At 39.7% G+C, this 22766-nt stretch overlaps 1 protein-coding gene across 1 annotated transcript in view; it reads right to left on the reverse strand.

Annotated features, from left to right (window-relative positions):
* The window catches only part of HDAC9 (histone deacetylase 9), a 230515-nt gene that overhangs the window by 198385 nt on the left and 9364 nt on the right, over nt 1-22766 (reverse strand). Inside the window, exons 6-8 of the mRNA XM_074150909.1 lie at nt 8899-9030; nt 6308-6423; nt 546-668 (exon numbers count right to left, since the gene is read on the reverse strand). Coding sequence (XP_074007010.1) covers nt 546-668; nt 6308-6423; nt 8899-9030 — 371 coding nt within the window. The remainder of the gene's footprint in view (nt 1-545; nt 669-6307; nt 6424-8898; nt 9031-22766) is intronic.

Below are 22766 nucleotides of genomic sequence, written 5' to 3' on the forward strand. Positions count from 1 at the left end.
GCTCTCTCAGCTGCTCCACGTAAGACCTGTTCTCCAGACCCCTCACCAGATTTGTTCTCTGGACCCGCTCCAGCACCTCAATGTCTTTCCTGTAGTGAGGGGCCCAAAATGACCCAGCACTCGAGACGGGGCCTCCAGTGACAAGTACCGGGGGACAGTCACTTCCCTTATCCTGCTGGACACCTGTTCCTGATACAGGCCAGGATGCCGTTGGCCCTCTTGGCCACCTGGGCACACTGCTGGCTCATGTTCAGCCGGCTGTCCACCAACTACCCAGGTCCTTTTCTGCTGGGCAGCTTTCCAGCCACCCTTCCCCAGGCCTGTAGCATTGCATGGGGTTGTGATGATCCAAGGGCTACATGGGCACTTGTTTATTTGTGATTAAGAGTGATTATTGCTTTCAAGTCATGCCCTTAAATATTCAGATGTTGCCCAATGCAAAGAAAGGTCTGTTTCCTACTCAGAATCACTTACATTCCAAAATGAAAAAAAAAAAAAAAAAAAAAAAAGAGAATAGGCAGAAAGTAGGTTTTCTGGTCACTTACACTGATTTGAGGTTGTACTGCTGGAAGTCCCAAAGTAATGTTGGGCAGAGAAGGGGACGTGTACAGACTCAGCAAGTTCACTGATTCATCCTGTATCAACAGGCGTTGCTGTGAAACCAGTTGCTGGAATAAAGGGGAAAGGCAACAGATGTATAAACTCCAAGCTTTTTATCTTGGTTACTTTACCCTCATTATCCTGCTGCATTGAAAGCCAGTTATGTACCATGCATTGGTTTGCATCCCAGTGGGGTTCCAGATAAGGAAAAGTACTGTGAAAAGGCTGTTGATAATTCTTTTCTTAACAAAACAACTGATACATGTCTGGGATTATGCCTTGCTTAGTAAGTCAAATTTTCATGCAACACCAAAATCTTGAGGATTCCTAGACCATCTCTTCTATTAAACTTCTCATCAGCTCAACATCAGTTCTTCACATCAACTGCACTTTCACTGCTAGAATCTCAGCAGGAACTTAGCCAATGAATTAAGGATTATATCTAGCTGAATGAAAGGTGTCATGAATGTGGATGTTTACTTTACCATGGTCACTAAAATTTTTGTTGTAAGGTAAAAAATGTGGTTCCTACCTAGTGCATGTATTTTCTTACCCAGATTGTGATATGGGGATGTTTCAGGCACATTATTTACTTCTATCACATGGGAATTTTGGGAAGAAAGTGAGGCAGACTGCCACATCTGCCATTTAAAAAAAATGTACTTTGTGTCTCTCTCTCTATGCATATAAAAAACCCCAGCATCCTATCATCTTCTGATGGTGGGATACCCCTCACAGCCCTCCCTTCAAGTTAAAATCTTTAACACTTCTTTTGAAGCCTTGTGATATAATTTTCCAGGACATGGAATTGCTGATATATTTTTAATTACTGCCAAGTAAAACCAGACATTCTACAGAGATCACCCTCTGCCTTCCATTCTAGATTCATTGGGAAGAAACATAAAAAGTTACATTACCACAACAGGAATCTTTTTGAAGCCTTTGCCTTTCTGCTTTAACAGTCATGTTTTTCAACATGTGGTCTAGTATAGTTGCTTGAATTACATTTTCTGTTTAACTCTTGCTTCCCTCCCAGAACTTTAACACAATAAGAGCTACAAAGGTCTTATTAGACTTAGGAACTCTGGCATGATATGGTCCCCAAGGGACCAACATCCTTGAAAAAGAATACCCTGTGTAACAGTATGACACAGTGACTGCTTTCTTCCCAAACAAAAAGCATATGGGACTCCAATAATAGACCACCTCCAAGAGGGATACTGCACACTCGGGCTTTGACTAAAGTAAATATAATAACTTGTCAAGCATGTTGTGGGGAGCTGTAGATTTTCCCCTGGACAAACCTGGAATATCAATTAACTCTGTAAAATACTTCGTGCTAATACAATGCAACTTCAGACCATCAATGAAAAGTGGTTAAGCACAAAAACACAGGATGTTATTCCAAAACATAACCTTCCTCATACAGTTTGTTTGGAGATACGACCTATCACTGAGACAATAACAGTAGAAGTCTATCTCTGTAATTTTCTTTTGGTACCAAGGGAATGTCAACAGATAGCATAGGAAACAAAGAAGCTTCACTTGTATATTACATTAATTCCCGACTAACTGTGTCTTGCCTTGATAACATCCACCTTTGACCATGAATAAAACTAAGTATGTCAAGACTATGGAGATATTATTCAGGGAGACTAAAAAGATTTAACTGAAAAAGGACACTGAGGCAGCTCTAATGTGCCTCCTGGAACATAATCGAATTTGTAGCAATTGTAGCATCTAAATGTACATTTCCTTTTTGGTTCTCAGTATGCCACTATTAACTTCTAAGATTTGAATTAACAAATATAACAGTGCCAGGGCGTATAGCAGTAAAGCACATTCCTACATTAAGGTCAGGCATGATTGTTTCATGAGGCAGAATCAACCATGTTATGTACCATGGGAGTTTACTGTTGAAAACACAAATTTATTAGTAAGAGCATTTCCATCCAATTTCCAATACTGCGAATAACCAGTAATTTTCGTTTTGGTAACTGACTTTTAAAAATATTTTCAGGTAATATTAGCCTAAATGCCAGTTAAACCTCATCTCCCAAAACAAGCTGAGTAGTCCACCTACATAGATGAGGGTCCTGCGCATGCTGCGGCATGACTGCATGGCCCCACTTCTCTTTTTCCGCAGCTGACCATACTTGGAGATGGTGGCACAAGCTGGAGCTGCCAGCAGCGTCATCTGGCAGCACCGTGGCTAAGCCACGTTCCTCGTCCCACATGCAGACTGGATGGTTGGGATTGGCAGCTAAATTACTCCAAAGAGCAACCTGCCCTCCTTGCTCCTCACCACACGTACTCACTGGGTCCATGGATCCTGCTTCCTGATGGTTAAAACAGCCTGTTCACAGAGCTAACCTTTTTCTTAAAATAGAGTACAATAACTAAACGTAACGGCTCAGGATGATCAGCAAGTAACTATATTTGGTTGTTGTGCTTCTGTTGGGCTATGGGGACCTGCTGAGAAGCAGGAACACCTATTTCATACCTGCTCGTTGATACGCACGTTTATGCATCAGGAGGGGAAGAGGAAACGGCTTGGCTTTAACACTTCTCAATTGTGGAGCTACAGTAAGGTTGTCATAGCTTTGAATGTTCACAATTACTCACGCTCTTATTTCTTAAGGCTTTTGGGGTGGGGTTTTTTGTAATTAATTAGACTTTCTTCACAGACTCGTGAAGCAAACATGACCTGCTGGTCAGAAAGCTATACATTTTGCCACTAGCCACGTGCAAAGAGCACCTCGAGGAGCTGAGTATTAGAAACATAGTGCCGTGGGGTTGCACAAACCAAGGACGTGTTTAAATGCATGTCACTTCTGTCTCCTGTACAATCAGGTGATATTCTAGGAAATCCTGCTCTCCAAAGCGCAAAAGAAAGAAAGAAAATGATCCGAAGCCCGCTTACACCAACTGGAAACTTTCCATTACCTTCAATGGCTTTTGACCAGGCCGTGAATGCCTAAAATTAATCATTTGAGGTGACTAAGGCAGGTTGTCCCTCTGAACTCCAGGGACGTGTTGTGCAGGGGCTCAGTCCTGCTTGCGTTTCTCATGCAAGTAAGGTTTAGTCCCAGCACAGCAGGTGACCTGAAAGTATCCACCGTGCTACGAGAGACAAATAGCTACTGCGGTGAACCTTGATGATACTGGAGACAACCCGGCCTAATAAAAACAGCATTTTATTTATAAGGTGCAATTAAAATCCTGAGTTTAACTTTCAAGTTTCATATAATGAGACCAGTGTTTTAACAAACGGTACTGAAAGTACCACGAAGGGAACTGTGATGGCAAGAGATTATCTGCAAAAACGTAGCATTTGCAGCGCACCTTTGTTCATTCAAAAAAATGTAAATGTCTGCACACCAGACTGTCTGCTCCGGAGGGTAAACCACTTAAAAGCCTCACTATTCAAATGGATATGGCAAAAATACTCTAAAAATCTGTTTCATTTCTGATAATGCTCTAATTTTGTCCATGCACTAGAGTGTAATCATTTACGGTATTGACTCATGTTTTACTGGTAAATGGCTCTCTGTCATAGCAACCTGTTTTCCCCCAGCAAAAAAGTGTTTTATTTGCTGCCATGAAAACCGCGGCTCTCCACCCACTCAGATACGAGCACAACACTTACTGCAAATGTCACAACAACCATTACGAAACAACAGCGATGTGAGTCATGCAGGATTACAGCAAAACAAGTGATATTTTGGGTGATTTTGGAACACTTATCCTATTATTAGAAACTTCTGTACTCTGTGTATCTGATGAAAAATTGATTAGATATATAGCCTTTGAGAGCTGGCAGCTAATGCTGAACTAGAAAAGAGATACGTAGGGGTTTGGCTGCTGTTAAACTACCAAAGAAAATCCCAGTGAAATCAAAGTGCACTGAAGTTGAGATTTATGGAAAAATGTTCGAGCCCACAGGACCACAGTTCTAACAGACCAGTAACCAGAGAGGTAAAGAAATCCCCGACTGGATCCAGAAATGGAAATCCGTAGTTTCGGCTTCTTAGCACACTTCCAGCAAATTAAGTGACTGACTCCAGCACACAGAGCCCAACTTCTGAAGGAACTTTTTAGGCTCATTTGAGCATCTGAGATTGTACGGTGGGGCTACAACTTCTGATGTCTAGCACATGTAATGGCAAAGGATATGTAATGCGGCGTTCTATTAACAACCAGAATATAACTCTGCAGGTTCTTGCTACGACCTTTCCAAATTTCCCCAAACAGAGATTGCCAGCCTGACCAGACTGCACGCATTTCTGATGGTGGTTCAACACTGCAGGCAAGTGTCCAGAAACTATAATATGCAAAGCAATAAGCACCATATATCAGCATGAGACATTATTCTCTTTGCACTTTGTAGTATCCTCAAGTCAATACAAGATCCAACTGGACAAGATTTCCTGTTCAAGACAGCACTAACATCCACACGTTACAAACTCCTATCTAAAACATTCCTGTATTTAAAATATACCATTTAACGTCACTGAACTAGAATCTGATCTAATCCAAATGATGGATCTTACTCTGCATCATTTGAATTTCTTTGCAATCACATACAGGGGGGCTATGAGGCAAGACCACATGTTAGCCATCAAGGCAATCTTTTTTTTTTCTTTTTGGTTACGGGCCAGAGAGAGGCTACTAATCAGTGTGCAGAGGTCACCCACCTGCCCCCTGGATCATAGTTCACACACACAATTAATTCATTATGGGGAAAAGTCACTGCTGGAGGTTGAACTGCCCATTCCAGGTTTTTTTGAGGTGAATGTCCTGCCACTGACCTGGAGAAATAGCTCCATTAGCTAAAACTCTGTTAAATCACATTTTCTTATGCAATTTTTCTAACGTAAACAGTATAAACCAAAAATTAATAGAAAAATTTGCCACCAAAGCAGAAATTTCCGTAAGTATAGGCACTGGATACAGAATATTGTGGAACTTGATTCTCAGTTGCATTAGCTTATTGTCCCTCTACAATATTGCCACGGAAAGCACGACTTAGGCATGTCGTCTATGCTAAATGAGCTTTATCACAACTGATTTACCATCTGCATTCCTGTTGTTACAGGCACGTATGTACGAAACAAAATAAGGAGCAGATAAGATTCCTTCCGTGTACAATCTCGCTTCACAAAACAAGTATCCAAGACTCCTGGCATGTCAGTTATGTTGGTCAGTACTGCCCTGATAAGGAAACTGAAGTACAGTAAAATAAAAGGCAGATGTGAAAAAGGATTTAGTCACTTAACTTCAATACTGTAATTTAAAAAATCTACTTCAGCAGCCACCTGAACTTGGGACCACCTTAAGTCCTATGTGTTAGGGTCACCAATACCTAAATCACTTTTGCATGTGGAAGTTCTTCATCAGCGTTCAGCACTGTGCACTTCTGCAGGTTACCCCAGAAGGCAACCTTCTGCAACGCAGATGCCTCCATAGCTCCCTCCCACTCTTCCAGCAGCATCACTGCTGCTTTTGTTTGGACTTCTGTTACCAAAGCGTCTCCTGTATTTATGTATGTCATACATAACGTACCCTGATGTCAGCCTGCAGTGTCCTGGTATCCCTGACAATTGTATCTCACTCTGCTTGTGAGTACCATCAAATTGAAGCTTCGAATCACTCCTAGTCTAGAAATCCGAGCAATTATCTACCCGATAAAGAGAAAGAGTCTTACCTCAGCTTGAATGTTAGATGGCAAAACTGAGCTGTCGTTTTCTGTTATACTGCTGGTCGGACCGTTGCTTGGGGAACTGGGACCTGATCCAGGGGAGCTGCTACTGACTGAGGATTCTGAAAAACAGATTAAGCACACATGAATTTCACACTGCAAAGGAACACACGATCTTGATTAATTGTATACTCTTTATGGCACGGGGCTCTTTTTTGCTGTTGAAAAGCGTCTATCGGTTACGAATGAGCTATATACTTAAAGATTTTTAATTCACCCTCCCTTTCTTTTGGTTTTCCTTTTACAGTGCTAACGAGGAAAGATACTCTTTGTCTTTCCCCTTCTGATCTGTCTGCTTCACAAAGGAAGAACTCACTACTTATTTTTCCCACAAAGATGGTATGATACTCCGCATCAGGCAGAGATACAGTCTTAGAACTTGTAATGAGTAAAAAGAAAAGAATTCTTTTTAATTGCAGAGAGTCCTGCCTCTGTAAGAGATCAAAATGACAGAGATAGCAGGCTTGCAAAGGTCATGATAACATGTCGTCAATTCACGAGGCCTACTGCCATCCCCCTTCTGTTTAGAAAGGGGTTGAACCCGTTGCGGTCTAATAATTACATATGCAAGTAATAATGGCAAAATACACACCACTTTCACTAGGTCTTTCGCACAAATATGAAGACATATTAACAGCATACAAAAAATCTTCAAATAGCATTTGAAAGGCCACATGTTATCTTGATTTAAAATTTCCCGAGTTCTGTCTAAGATAAAGGGGAAGAGGATGATCTCATTGTGTGGTGTTGTATTGAGTTATTCTAATCCTACACTGATATAAATTAAATTTATGTAATGGAAACAGTTAACAAGGTTAAAGACGGAAGAGCACAGCATTAGTAGAGGTAAGCCTATTTCACGGGATAGCTTTCAAATTAAAGTACTAAAGAAGTTAAAATAATTAATATCTAAATGTGGCAGTAAATATTCTATAGCCACTTTGCTTCTTCGCTCTTTCTGCCTCACTTCACGTGCAAAAATATATCCTCTTTTTGACTGAAGTTACCAGGAAATTTCCCAGCTGTTTCTTGGACCTGTTGCTCTTTCCTACTAGAGCCGATCTCGATTTACTGTAGTGAATCCGTACCCAGCTATTCGAACTGGTCAGGGAATGCTCTTGCATGGTATTCTCACTCGTTTTCATAGAAGAGCAGAAACACAATCTTATTCTTTTTTCTCATTTTTTTAAAAATTACAACAGCACTTTTTGTATAAACAGAAATTTAAATAAAAGGCTATTTTCAGTTAAAAGGATGGGGAAAAAAGGGGAAAAAGGTGTCAGCCAGAAATGTTTCATCAGGGAAGTTTTGATCATGCAAAATGTCATATCGCCAATATTAATAAATATAGGAATAATCTGTAAGGCTCCAAATTATTGTTAGAGCTAGGAAGAGAACACATTTATTTTCAGGGTTCTGCTCTTTCAATGGCTGTAGAAAAAAACTTCTGGGATAAGTATTTAGCTTTATACCTTACTTGTGAGCTTATAAAATATAAAACTAAGCTAAAACTAAGGAAGCGGAGATCAAGAATCTCATAAGAGCTTCAGCAAATGAAAATAATAAATTAGCTGTAAAAAATTCTACTCTGGAAATAATTTACAGGGAAATTACCTTATTTAGTTACTTTCATACTTACATTCACATCCATGTCCCTGTTTTATACATGACATACTATGAAACGTTGCCACAAGAATTGCATGTATGGGGACAGCGACAGGAATTTGTTCATGTGCTGTATTTCCATCTTGGTGTGACATAATTCTGATACACCAAGTGAATTCACACACGTCTGACGGAATAGTAATAGTTGGCTGAACTAACAGACTAAACCAGTTGCTTTTCTTCTTGTAATCCTTCCATATATGCGTTATTCTGTATTTTTACATGCCAAAAATTCCCTTACAATTATTAAGAATACTTACTGATATGAGCAACAATATTCCCCTGAATATTTAAACCTTTCAACTCTTTCTTCTCAAAAAACCAGTTTATTGAGCCCTTACATCAAAAAACCCCCTAATCTTGACATTTTCAAACAAGAGAAACCAGAGGGACAGGGCCAAACACAAGCTTCTAAACCACCCTTGGTTAACCTCAGTAATACCAGATAGGTGTTGGTGTGCCTGCTATTCGCATCTGCATTCTCCATGGGAGATGGGAAGTGGGAGATACAAGACCCAAAATGTTGTCCATGTACAGAAGACACAAATTAAGGGAATTATTTTCCCCTTTGATGTTTCTTGCCACCGAAAGTCTACCATTTATTTCTTCTTGTACTTGCTGTTGTAAAGTACTGGTTTCCAAGCTGGTTTGAAAGTAAGGCTTTCAGATTAACAAAGACTTTTTAGGAAGTGGTAGAAAGCTATAGATTACAAGCTAATTATGCACAACCATTTATTTAATATGGTTTTCTTTTCAGCAGCAGAAAAAACAAAGATACGACCTTTTGTTTAGCAAACAGTTTCAATTTCAAAACACTTCTTCTATTCTGTGAGCAGCCACAGCTAATACAGAATTTCTCCATTCTTAATTACCTGTCACCTCGAAAAGTCGCTTCTTGAATGAACTGACAACATTCCCATCCTTCCTCCTGAGTAAAGGACTGCTTCTCCTTTCTGTCACCTTCTGTTTTAATCGTGAACGTACCTTCAAATTGGGCTCTGAAGCTGAAATGAAGAGAAGAAAATAAATTATTACAAACCAAATTACTTCTTTCCTTCAGACACCACTGACTTTCCCTGTAGGATCTCATCTGATCCAAGGAGGGCCTGGAGGCAGAGATTTTACTGCCCAATCCTTCCCAGCCATCCTGATGCTCCTCACACAACTCCAGTTCAGATTGGAGACTAGGAAAGAGTGGAAGAGAGCTGAAAAGCTTCGGATCCCCGTATTTTTCTCATCCTATTTCAACTCTGAAGGTACCCATTAATTATTGTTACTGTCACAAGTATTAATCAGAGATGAATGCAACTTTTATTCTACATCATTTTTCTCTCTCTTGTAGGTGAATACTTGGATGGAAATACTGCTTGGAACTTGGAACCTTATAATTGGATTATGGTCTGATGACAGAAATAGAGAGAAGCCTCCACTGGTGCCTTTTGATTTCTCTTAGAAATATAAATTATGACAAGCCTTGCTGGCAGAACATTTCTTGGTCAGCAATTTTAGGCCCAGAACTTCAATGTTTTCTGAGTAACACACCAAACAACTAGATTTATGACAGTGTCCTAGGAACATTTACGCAGAAAAATATATGCTCTGAAAACGAAGAAGTAGGATCGATTCCCAGAAAACCTAGGATTATATTTAATGCACCTTGGGCAAGTTCCACCTTTGTTTCCTAAATGGACAGAGTCTTTTCATATGAAGGCCAGGGATGAAGCTCTGCTGTGCTTTTTATTTTCTGATATTTTTAACATGATAAAATGTTTCATTTAATCACTTATCTGTTCTTCTAAGTAAACCCTCTATCAAACAGACTGCTAAGAGCTAGTGAAAGATAATTGTGGAATAGAATTTGTTTATATTTCCCTTTCTGGAACTGAGGCTTGGCTGAGCAGTATCTCAAAATAGAGGGCTGGAAACTGGGATAGGTTCTCTCTCCTATGCACAGACCTAAGTCTAGTCCCAAAGAAGGGGCAAGAAAAACAAAATAAATGAAATCTTCATTCAATTCAGCATTATACCCTTTGTCACTTTGGGGCAGGAACTCAATCCTACACTTCTAATTCCAGTCCCTGCCCAGCACGTAACATGGCACGTCTGTTTCCTGCTGTCCCGCTTGTTCCCTCGGGGATGGGGACGTCGGAAATGCTCACATGGGAGCGAAGGGGCTGCACCTCTGCCGGAGCGCTGCAGTAACCTGCAGTGCCTTGAGACACACAGCCTAGCAAAACACTGGAAATCCTCAACAATAACAATATTAACAAGAAATTTACTTTTTATCAGTTACTACTATTATTAAGACCAATGGTTCTAGTGAAAATATAAAAAAAATAAACCCTGAAAATATCAAATATAACAATGGGCTAAGATTACCTTCGCCACAGGTCTCACCCAGGTGCGATGCCATTTGGAAGAAAAGGTGCTCACTCCTTTTGCACTTACGGTTATTTTGATGTATACTATTCCATACTCTTGAAATTTAGGAGAGTATTTCCACACCCATGACAGACTAATGGGATACAAATCCTCTGCAACACTCACTGGAGAAATGCTCCACTTCGATGTGAATGTTTGATGCTCAGTCACAGCGATTGCCTTTCTATTTTTACCACATTCCCATCATATTCTGCATCTGCATCAGCCACATAAGCAGAGAAAGCAGACTTTGATGTCAGTGTCTGAATTTATGAGCCATCTGAGAAGATAGCCCTTGCATGAAAGAGGAAGATAATTTTTAAATGGAAATAATCAATTATAAAATGAAAAGGCATGGAGAAGAGTGTTTTTTAAATTACAAAATAAACCTCCCAATAAAAAACAAAGCCAAGGTTTGAAGAGTGTTTGCTTCAAATACTGGCTTTCTTGAACGCCTCTCATGAGACGGTGCCAGCTCCTAGCACGGTACCAGCTAGGACTCAATGGCTGGCAGTAAGAATTCCAGTTTCAGTGCACTAAATACACAAATTTAATCAATTTGAGGATGTTTGCTCCAATGGGCAAAATGCAGAACTGCTAAGTGGTGTTTTGATACTGGTTTGTGGCTGAGGCATTGACCTGGTGTGTGACTGTAAAGGTCACTGTATCATCCTGCCCCACGGAAGAGGAAGCTGAATTACTATTGTCTGCAACAACTACTGATCACAACATCAACCCCATGCGTGTCAGTGCACTCCTACAGGAAGGCAGTAATAACACATCTGCAATTGTCAACTGTCTTCTCACAGTTAAAAAGGCAAAATTAAGTACTTTAAGCTTCAAGGATAGAGCTGTGGATTAAATTTATAAATGTATATACATATATATACACGCAGACCGCCCCAGCCCCAGCGCACATACATGAGATTATTTAGAAATTATTTTAGTTCTTTAAACTCTGAAATGCAAACAAGTGAGCAAAAAGCGAAAGTAAATTTTTCAAACTTTGTTTTTTTTTTTTAAATTAAATTGTTGCCCTAGTATTTGCAAGGCGCTTGAAAAGCCTTAATCTGCCTTATGTTTCAAATGAGTATTTGGTTCAATACTTTAACTAGCGTTTCTTAGAAGTGGTCTATAGAGGGATAATGCTCAAAATAACTGTTTTGCATTAGCTGCCCTGGAAGCATTTCTGCTGCACATTATTAGCACCTTTGCTCAGCTTAATTAATCAATCTGCTGCTGAAGCTGACTATGTTCATCACCCAAAGGCTTCTCCATGTGGAAAAGAAGTGTCACATGGGGAGCCAGTGCCAAATAACATCTGAGGCTAAATGTCTACTCACCAGCTTGCTGCAGAGTAGCTTCCTTGTGCAGATACAAGCCCCTAAGAATTAACCTTTTTTTTGCTTCATTAATACCACAAAATAATTGAAAAGACCTTAATGAAGTCTATTACTTTATGTGGCAATTCAACCACAAACCAAGACACTGTCTCAGCAAGATAAATAATGCACGTGGGTAACTTTCAGTAAACCAAGCATCCCGCTGGGGTCCAGGACTTCACACCAGATTAATTCTACCCCATATAGGACCCATCCTGTATCTCACCTTCCTGAAGAAATGGGGCCTCTCTAAAGCCAGGGAGCTGCTGAATGAGGTGGGCTTTGCTGGGTTAGATGCCTGCACCTACAGCAGGCAGAATCATCTCATCAAGGAGCCAGAATACCAGAGACAAGAGAAGAACAAGAGCACATGGCCAGGAATGTGGCAGATGAGGAAAACGGGACGGCATGTCTTAATGTCAGCCAGCTGGTATGTTGGGCTATTCATCTAAAACCCTGCTAAGAACCAGTATGCTTCTCATATTGGTCTAACTGGTACTTAACAGCCTCTTTGCTCCACAAATCTTTGCACTTCTACCACATCTAGCACTTTGGAATGAGTAACAATCAGTTCCCACTTGGAGAAAGGGAAAATATATTATTTGAGAGTGTTTTGTTGCAAAGAAAACAAAAAGACACAGCTATTTTCTCTGAAGGCCATCAAAGCCCACCTCGCTGATCTTGATGGGAATCAGTTGATACCAATTTGAGCAATTCACTTGACTGGATTTCAGGAAAGACTAGCCTGAAAATGACTTTGTTTATGTAACTGCAGCATAATTTGGAATAATGAGATGTTATAGTAATACGGCTTGTTCAGTCTCATTGCTACTATTTGGCTTTTTCTCTTATTTTTAACGCTGGTAATAGTGAACTGGTATTACTCTTTAAATGACTGTAAGTGGGAAACAGGTACGAAAGATACAGAAAGTATTAGTTTAAACAACAGAAGTTATCACAGGCAGCCCAAGGACTGGTTACCTAACTCCTTGGCATGGCTTGTCATTATCTCTACAGAACTGAGACCTTTAGTTCTATGTGAAGAAGAAATACAGCGTCTCAGTGATTTTTCTCATCTTTTATGGTGGCTTCATATAGCAGAAAAGAAGTACCTGTACTGTTAAAAATGGAAAATATGCAGGCTTCTATATACACATTAATTTCATCACAACAACCATCATTGCTCAGGTGAAAGCAAACTATTCTCTCCTGAGAAACACGATACTGAAGCACAAGTATGAGAGACAGGAAAATGATTTGGCGAATTCGTTATGTCCTATACTCCACTTTGCTCAATATTAGCAATTTGCAGATACTAGCATTAAAGAATATAGCCTGGGGCCAGATTGCTCCCAAATGAGCTGAGGGGTTTTTGACAGGGCTTTGCTTCACTGTTTCTTTTTATTAAACACACAGATATTTAAGAAGAAGGGATAAAAATCCTTTCTACGCATGGGGGGAGGACGTATATACGAAGGGAATGTAAAAGATAATAATGCACTACTTTCTGATGGGTCCTGGAACACAGTACTACTTTTGTATCAGAAGAGCGTGTGCCAACTCCAAATCAGCATTTAATGAACCCAGGCAGGAAATGGGGGCTGGGAGACGGTGCACAGCGAGCAGGTCCTCATCTTGGGGCTAAAGCCATATATAGGAAACCTGAAGAACAGAAAGTGAGCTTTTGTCCAGACTTCGAAAGGCTCTAAAGTGAAAGCATTTCCTTTTCCTCCCTGGCAGGCTGGCTCAGAAAAGCTGTGTGGCAGTCAAGGTAAATGATGCTAAATTTGGCTACAAGGATTCCAAACAACAGCATGAGCAACAGCAGCAAAATTCACATCTTACTTGAGAAAGATAAATTGTTCCCTATTGCCCAGGCACCAGTTCTTATCACTAAGATCATTTCAGAAGAATATCTTGGACTTCTCTAACAGATTTAAGTCAAGAGAGACAATTAAAAACAAAGACCTCATGATCTTCAAGTAAATCTTCACTGGTATTCTCTATTTTGTTTGCTGTCATTTTTTTTAGGCTGTGAAGGGTCATATATTATACGAATTTGAATATATTCTATTCTGTACTCTGTGCAGGAGTTATTAACTGTTTTTTTCCTGCCTTATAACTGACAAGTATCAATAAAGGAATACATAGCCATGGAACCCTTTTTCTTTTTTCACACCACGTAGGTTGTTATTTTTTACACTATTGTGCTAGAGACCCGTGCACAGATAAGCATAATGTGCTTTACAACACACAACCACGACAGTCCAGGCCTGTCATAGCTTGAAGTCAAAGTTATAGGACAAAAGGATGATGTATAGGTATAGACCATCAGAGGTACAAGAGAAAAGAACGAGATGGTAGCGGTCAGCGTGACATCGGTATTGTCAGCGTACCAGTGGCTCATCCTTTGTCAAGTTTCTTTCTAGTACTGTGGGAACTGAGCATTTTCAAGAAGATACTCAATGTGGATCATGAGATATGTTTGAGATTTCTGTGGGGATTTCCCCTGAAGGAGGAGGAGCAGAATGGGAGAAAGCACACTGTGAAGAGATCCTCATTTCGTTGGGTTCAATCCATAGCGCAACAGGTTCCTGGTCCATGCCATGGGCTCCCAGTCACCGTGGTAACACACATAAGGAACATAGCAGCTTGTCTGTGCCATGCCAGGACCTGGAGGTAAAGGAGGAAGTCAAATCCCACCTTACTGCACTAACAAAAATAGCCAAAAGAGATATATCTAAGGTTCCTGGGAAGCTAGTCTGAGGGTAGTGGGCTAGGGAGAAACTTCCCAGTTTCCCCCTCAGTGATGCAGGCAGAATGAAAGGCACAAGATATCCCTATGCACCCCTGTCAGAAAGGATAAATGAAAAGATAATCCGTGCTTCCTCTCCAAAACTATGAACGCATCCAAAGCCAGCCAGAAAGCTAGAGAGGCAGAGAACACAGGTCAAGGACCAAAACTGCTTCCAGCTTTCTGAGCCACTTCGTGGAGAGCTGCTAATGAGTCTGTCCTTCTGAGAGACCTGATGGTCTCACAGTCTTTCCTCTGCCACACGTGGTTCTTGCAGACATGTAAATAGGCTCTGCTCTGCATGGAGTTTCTGACTTCTGCTCTGGCTTCCTGCAGGCAGCCACAGACTGTTTCAGCCACCTTCACGTAGCTGAACGTATCAGGCACAGGCAAGAGGAGCAAATACGTGACTGAGTGACATTTGCTGTAGAAGCCCACGTCCCGATACAAGACAAAGGCGGACAATGGGACATCCTCCTCCCTGGCTGACAGACTAGGAGACACCAGCGTGTAGTATAATTCTGTAGGTTCAATGACCTCTAAATCCTGGTAATTTAAAAATGCCATTTCTGAAAGAGTTTAAAATTAGATTCATGAGACTGAAAGCTATTTACGCACGCCCTCTAAAGCTCTTCCAAGAACTACATGGACCTGACCGCTGGGTGGTCCCACCGAGGTGGGAGCACCAGATAGAGCGGTAGAGGATGGAGCCACTTTGTTTTTCTGGCTTGCATCACCTAATGTGTTTTCAGCATATACCGAAACTGTTTCCTGTACAACCATTCGCTTCAGGGGGAGCGCTGGTCATATGTGAAACCCTTTAGTCCTTTGCTTTATTTTACTTTTGTAAAAGGTAGAATGCTTTATTTATTCAGACTAAGGTAAATATCCATTCCCTAAATAAAAAAACAGGTTTAGTGAAACACATGGTCAAAGAGCTAATTAGATTAGGGGGGATCTCTCAGCCCCTTCAGCTCTCTTCAGGCTAAGGAAGCCAATTTAACAAGATTAGCAATTTTTCATTGATTTCCTAAAGGTGGTTAAAAAATGAAATATTCCCTGAAGACATTTTGAATAACTAACTTTCCTTGTTATTCACTGCAGTCTGTATGAAACATATAATTTCTGGTTTATTATCCACACAAACAAGTATTATCTTTCTAGGAATGATTTATTGATTTAAATGTAGGAATTACTCAGTGTACTGTCTGCATTTAGCCAGAATTAGAGATCTTGATATTTTTCATTAAAGGATGACCAATGTGATCTATTTCCTGTTATTATCTGTTCTGCATGTAACCCGTGAGGCAAAACAACAGGTCTCTTGATAGAATTCTTAATAATTTCTATTCCTTAGCACAGAAACAGCATCTCCTCACATTTGCACCAACTGGGATACACAGTGGTTACAATGAGGCCATGGTTTCACTGGGCTTCTTGGGTCCTCATTACATGTCAAGTCTGTTGAAACCATGACATATTATTGCTACGTCAGATCCATCTTAATCTTCTTCGATGTAAATTAATATTATTTTGCAATAATAAGTAAGGGATTAAAAAGCAAATAATACGATATCGTCTTAAAACACAGAACAAAAGAACAAGGATATTTTAAAATTAATTCTCCTCTTCCCTGTACATCTTTAAATTCTGTAATTTTTTTGTGCTTATGGAAGCCAAATGCATCTGAGTTCTCAGGAGGTGCAGAGGAGAAAGAAGAAGTTGAAATGGGCCATTTAATAGAGGACATCCCTCATTTGAATGTTAATAACGAAATTTAGATACGCATGACTGACAGGCCTTCTGGTTAGGTCTCCACTGGTTATTCTTGCCCCCACTTCTGACCATATACAACAGTCTACCTGGGAAGAAATAATGGGAATATAATAACATACTTTCTGCAAATATAGCTAATCCCACTCTTCAGCCTAAATCCTCTTCCAACATCCATTGAATCACTAATTTTGCACAAGAAAAATTATGTTCCTCGGTGAAGAAGTGCCAGAGATAATCCCCTAGCCCCAAAAGTCAAGGCTTTTGCACGGTCAAAACTTGACCCCTAGACACATGATTTACGTTTTATAGAATAATCATGTTCTCGATTATGTTGTTCCCCAAGCCCTATACAAGAAGGAATTAGTTAATAGGGTAATTAAATCCCACAGATTTCAATCTAGGAAGATATCCAGCAGTGATAACTCACTGATGGCAGGCTAAAAGTATAATCTAATATTTCATCGACCTTCAGAAATTCATGATGAAACACCACCACCTTTCCTCCCCCCCGCCCCAGTTTAACAGCGCATCAATGTCATCAGTAGATGAGCGCTGGGCAGGTCTAGATTGCTGAAATGTACTCCTTAGAGTTGTCCAAAGGCAACACAGACTACAGGATGCCAAGGAAACAAAAGCAAGCAAAACACAGCACATCTTGTTTTCCTAGCAGTTGGGAACTATGGGCCAAACTCAGCCCTAGAGTAGGGAGGCATTTCAGCTCCACTGAAGACAAATGAAGATAAAATTGGCCCACAAATTGTTTGGACTTTCAAAACCTGTTTGTCTAACTTCTGTAGGCAAGGCTGACTTTGTGAAAGGATCTCTCCGTGTTAAGTGAAGTGAGGAGAAAACCCCCACCTATTTAAAGTCTTAATTAGACGTTGCCACTGCACCTTCACAACAAAACTGAATTAAAACAAGTTTACTTTTAGATAGGCTCTTTATGCTCTGGGATATAATTCCAGTCCCCTACAACTTAATTAGCTAAATATACAATGTAAGCTTCCATCTGGTAGAGTAATTTAACAGGAATAATTGTGCACCACCATAACTCAACGAGACACTGAGGAAAAGCATTGAAATGCTATTTCCTTTCCTTTGGAAGAGAATTATGTACAATTTCAGCATGCTTTGCATTTCTAACAGTTAAAGCCAACAGGGAGGTATCACTCTCATTTATATTACTTTCCCATGAGAAAATCAAAAGCAAAGTACAAAGCTTCTGCCGTTGTTCATGAATGGCTCTGTAATGCTTACTTGGCTTTAGCCAGAACATGTTATTTGGCAGCTAAAACCCTTAATTAGAGTTGTGGGTTTGAGCAGATTTTTCAGTGAAACTATGTTTTGCAGGAGTTTGGAGAAGTGCAATCTTTACTAACCAACGTCTTCTATTTTGGATGATTTGATACCATGTGATTTCCACTTTTCACTTCTCTCTCGGTTTCTCTCTTTTTGCCATCTTTTAGATGTTCTTGTTTACTTTTCTAAAAGTTTTCAACTCTCCCTGCCCTAGATACAGTGGAAGAAAAATCCCAGTCCCACTGAAATCAAATAGGACAGCTTCTAATGACTTCAAAGAGTCACAGATTTTATATGCAATATTTTGTGACTTATTTATCCAGAGGGAATAGACTTTGAAATGCCCATTAAAACCACTCAACTTCACTTTCAATGGACATTATGCTCTTAAAGTGCTTTAGATTTTAGGACTGTTCCCTGCTTATTATTTAAGCTGTTTTCTTTAGGTTTGAAAGTCAAAAAGGTGTCTAGTATCTGATTACCTGCGTATCAAAAAGTTACGCAAGCTCCTTGTTAATGCTAATTTATAAAACACTTCTGAAAACATACACAGTTTGTGTAAATAAACCTTTATGCAACCACATGAAGCAGAACTTTGTAATTCAATTTTGGCTATGGGCATTGGGCAGTAAAAGGAGAACTAAAATAGTATTTAGACCAAGATTGTGTAATTAGTCTAGCCATCAAGAAGGTTCAGCATCAAGCACAACAGAGTAATTACTGGTAAGAGACAAAGCGATGTATATACAAATAGTAGGATTTTTGCTAAAACAGAAGAAATACAGTGAAAAACCTTTATCCAGGTCATCTTGAAACTGAGCAAGAATCACCCACACGTAACACCTTCACTTCCTGCAATTAAATGTAAGCGTTAAATAAAATATATTAGAGGAACAATCTTGCAGTGACGGAAAGACTATGATGGTCATTATGGGATTCATCCTGCTGATGACTCGTGTTGAATCCTGCAGGCCTTGGCAGCTTTCATGATACCAAAGCATACCTACACAAGTTCTTTTCTCTCTGACAGGGTCATTAAGCCTGCCCTAGCATTCATTTTTATTTAGTTTTAAGCTATTTCATAAACATTTCCCCTCTAACTTGAGTTAAATTAGAGAGACAGGGTATCCCTCCTCCCGCCCCAGGTCAGGAGGCTGCAGAACCCTGATGGACCCAAGATGACTGCAGCCCAGCACAGTAACCCAGATGGGAATCAAGATATCCCTTTTTTTTCCCTTCTTTCATTTTTTTTTTCTTTTCCCACTCTGCAATAAGCACCGGTGATTTCCTTTGGGCTAATCACCTAGTCCAAATTTGTCAAGACCGTTCATTAGCCCAGGAAAACAAGGACTCTGTGAGGCAGGAATGCTAAGCATCCCTGAAAAATGCGATAAAATGAGGAAAATCATATCATGTTTGCCTCGTTCTCCTGCTTTGATAAACCAAGTTCTTGCTCATAAACTCAGAGAAAAACAATGCTTCTCTCTACTGAGCTTGACTTCTTCGTTTTGGCAGACAGGGTAATTGAGGGTTTGTGAGCTTTTGTTTTTTAACTGAAGTCCAAAAGAAATCCAGCTTTTTCATATAGTGTTACTTCACAGGAGAGTGTTTTCCTAGAAAATGCAAACAGAAATGGAATTTGGTGGCATGAAAGGGAAGGGGAGAAAAACTTTCACACATGAAATGTTTTTCTTCTCAGTTTCAACTGCTCCAGTAAATTACTGAGTCACTAAGTGCAGAAAGAATAATGGAAAGGAAATATTCTAATTAATTTTTATTTTTTAAAAATTACATCTGCTGAGTTCTCCTACAGGAATCTTTCGCTCTCATTACACAAGAGCTATGCTGTTATTCTACTGCCTAATCAGGTTAACTTAATATGGTTTTTACAAAGTGATCTTCATGACTGTGCAGCACAGCCTTCTTCCTCTCTTTCATCACGATATTAAACAATCCTTCAGCTCCTTTTTTTTTTTTTTCCTGTATGAAATTACATAATTTCCCCCCCTCCAAGCAAGAACCTTGCACTACTTGCTATTTAGAAAAAACACCCCTGTATTTCCATTGAGCATTTTTTTGGAAAGCAAGCTACAAACTTCTTCTCAAATAGTACTATTGCGCGTAATCTTCTGATCCGTAAGCAAAATGCAAGTCATAAGCTCGCAATTCCATCAGGAAGAAAAGATTCAACTGGCATAAACCCAAAATAAATGGAAATATTGATGGACATTCCCATTCTGCCATGATTGTGCTAAACTCAGGAAAGAAAAAACAGTTTATACTTGATATGCTGGTGTCCCCAGGAATTTCTTCCAGCAAAAGTTAAAACATGAGGCAAAATGCAGTAATTCCATCTAGAGCAACGCTTTAAAAAAGCATGCAGCTTTGCTTAGAGACCTAGCCTTTATTGGAATTTACTGGCGTTTGCTGGTTTGCATCAACACTTGCACACAGAAAATGAAATGTTTCAGATTGAAGAAAATGCAAATGTTATGGCCACTTGCCAGAATTTCCGCATTTATTTCAACAAGGTAAAAAAATCAAAAAAACTTTCTTTGAAAATAACTTCTATCCTACCAAACCCATGGGCTTTGCTACGTTTTTGTTAGTTTTACAGCAAACTCACCAAGCAGATAATATTTTCCCGGCTAGATAGACATAGAATTATGGAGATCAGCAATCAAAAGTTCCCCATATTAAATGATCGGGTTCTCAAAAGTGCACAGCTCCCACCAGAGCTCTTACACCAGTCAGTATGAATTTCAGAAGCGTTCAGTAATGGGGAGGAATTTTCAAACCTCTCTGGGTAATTTAGACGCATTAGTCTCATTGAAAGTTAATGAGCCATGCGCTGCTCGGGCTTTTGGGTGCTTTGCAGGAAACACACGTTACAACTGGTATCCATGGTGAAAGTTGTGGGCATTTTTAAAATTTGATCTTAAGCTGTTTAGGCTAAATTTTACTCTCAGCTACAGATGCGTAGCTTCTCCTTACGGTATATTTATCTGTCCAGCGAAGCAATAGCTCCCCTTGCTCTGCTCTTTTGAAAGTCTGTCAACGCAGAGCATCTGAACGCAGCTGTGCAAAGAGCTGCACATCCCGGCCTCTGGCCCCTCGGACAGTCCCAATCCTCCATCCAGCTAAGCTGTGTGAAGCCTACTGCTGACAAGTTCTGCTGCGTCTTGTGTGGAAAGGAATAATCCGCACGGCCAGGAGAGTTATTGAGTAACTATAGTCATGTTATAGGACGTTATCATAGGACGTTAACTCTGGTACCTAACTGTAAACACATCAGCAGCAAGACCTTTAAGTGTTTCCCTGCTCATCTACGTATCCCATCATTCTAGATGCTAGAAGAGTAAAAGTTGCACAGAATATTTTCATCATTACCGTAGTCTCTCTGAATTCAATTTTTTAAAAGATGAAAAAGAATTCATTTTAAGGAGGTGCCCCTTCAGGACTAATTATGCAAAGGTTAAATAGATTACTGAACAAGAAACTGAGCAAGCAAGACTCATGATTTACAATGCCTGTGTGACACTCGGTGTTCCCTTAGAACTGAAAAACACATTAGGATGTCAGGAGAGAACCATTCAGCTTTGCTGCCCATTAAATCTGATCTTAGAGTAACCAATTCAATCAGAATTTTCTTCCAGGAGTATTATATTAAAGTTGGAGAAAAGAAAGATACCTCTGTATTTATATTATGAAAATGGAAAATAAAATTGAGAAGCAAAACAAAGCTGCAATTAAAGCCCACAACAGGTATTCCTTTCTTACAGCTGAAAGGAATGTGAGATTGGCTTTCGTATGAATTGCTGACTTCATGCAGGTTCAGCACCACAGAGGGTTTACCGGGAGCCAGTGGCAATAAGCGTTCGTAGCCTCAAGGAAAGGAAAAGAGGTTCACCCCTCATGGCAAAGGTCAGATTTCTGCAGGCTTATAGCCTATCCATATACACGAGTGTTCATGGGACATCTTTGTCTAGTAAGGTCCCATGAGGATGACACAGGCTCCACAATGTCCCCTCTGCCTGGAGGATGGCCCTATAACCACCCAGATCAGTTTGGGGTCATTTGACTTGTGTCGGTCTGGTTCCTGTTGCTTTTACTCTCAACCTGATGAACAATCATTGGAACCTTTGTGGGGATGTTGCTGAAGGCTGGAATTAAACAACTCCAGCATACAGAGAGACTGGACGTGTAAACACAGTATTTAAGAGTTGCTATTTTCACGGATGTGGAGAGCTATCAAATATACTCCCTTGCTAACATACAACATGCTATACACTTCATTTATATTTGCTTATCAGAATCACTATGTAAATGTCATAGAAACGGCTATATTAATGATTATATTAGTATTTGTCTATTTATTCTGTAGATATCTTTTCAGAGAGTCATCATGTCCTTTCTTCAATTTTGGAACTGATGCATTGCATGCCCAAATATTTGGAATAACATATAGAAAACATCTGGATTTAATTATATTATGGTCCTCTTATGCAGACAATGGGAATTGAATTAAGGAATATTTTGAAACCCCCACAGAGATATAAAAGTATTAGCAGCTGCACGAGAACTTTACTGTTACAATGTTTGAAAATGTTTTGTTTTACAGATCAACAGTCTGACACGTCATAAATATCAATCATAACATTTAGGATATATAAACACAGAAGAAAAATTAAAACTTGTGTCTCAAAAACATGTAGATGAATTCACAGCATTTAGAAGACGTAGAGTATATCCTTTTGTTTAAAAAATGAAAATGTATATTTTGTTGGCACAGAAAATATATGTCGTACAGTGGTATTAAGCAGAGAACCACATAAGGGCTTATTGTGACTGAATAGCCTAAACAAGATTTTACAGAATCTTGTTATATTGCCACCATATTGTACAAAGAGTAATTCAGCTAGAATAAATTAGCATTTTGCTTTTCATGCTTCCAGTCCTTTGAAAATATTTGGGGATATAATATGAGCTTAGAGAGTCTGCCTCAAAGTATTAGATACAGACTGGATTTTCTTTCTGAGCGTATGCTGGTTCCAAATGCCACTTCTTT

Source organism: Numenius arquata, chromosome 7 (genome assembly GCF_964106895.1).
Source record: "Numenius arquata chromosome 7, bNumArq3.hap1.1, whole genome shotgun sequence".
Taxonomy (NCBI): Eukaryota; Metazoa; Chordata; class Aves; order Charadriiformes; family Scolopacidae; genus Numenius; species Numenius arquata.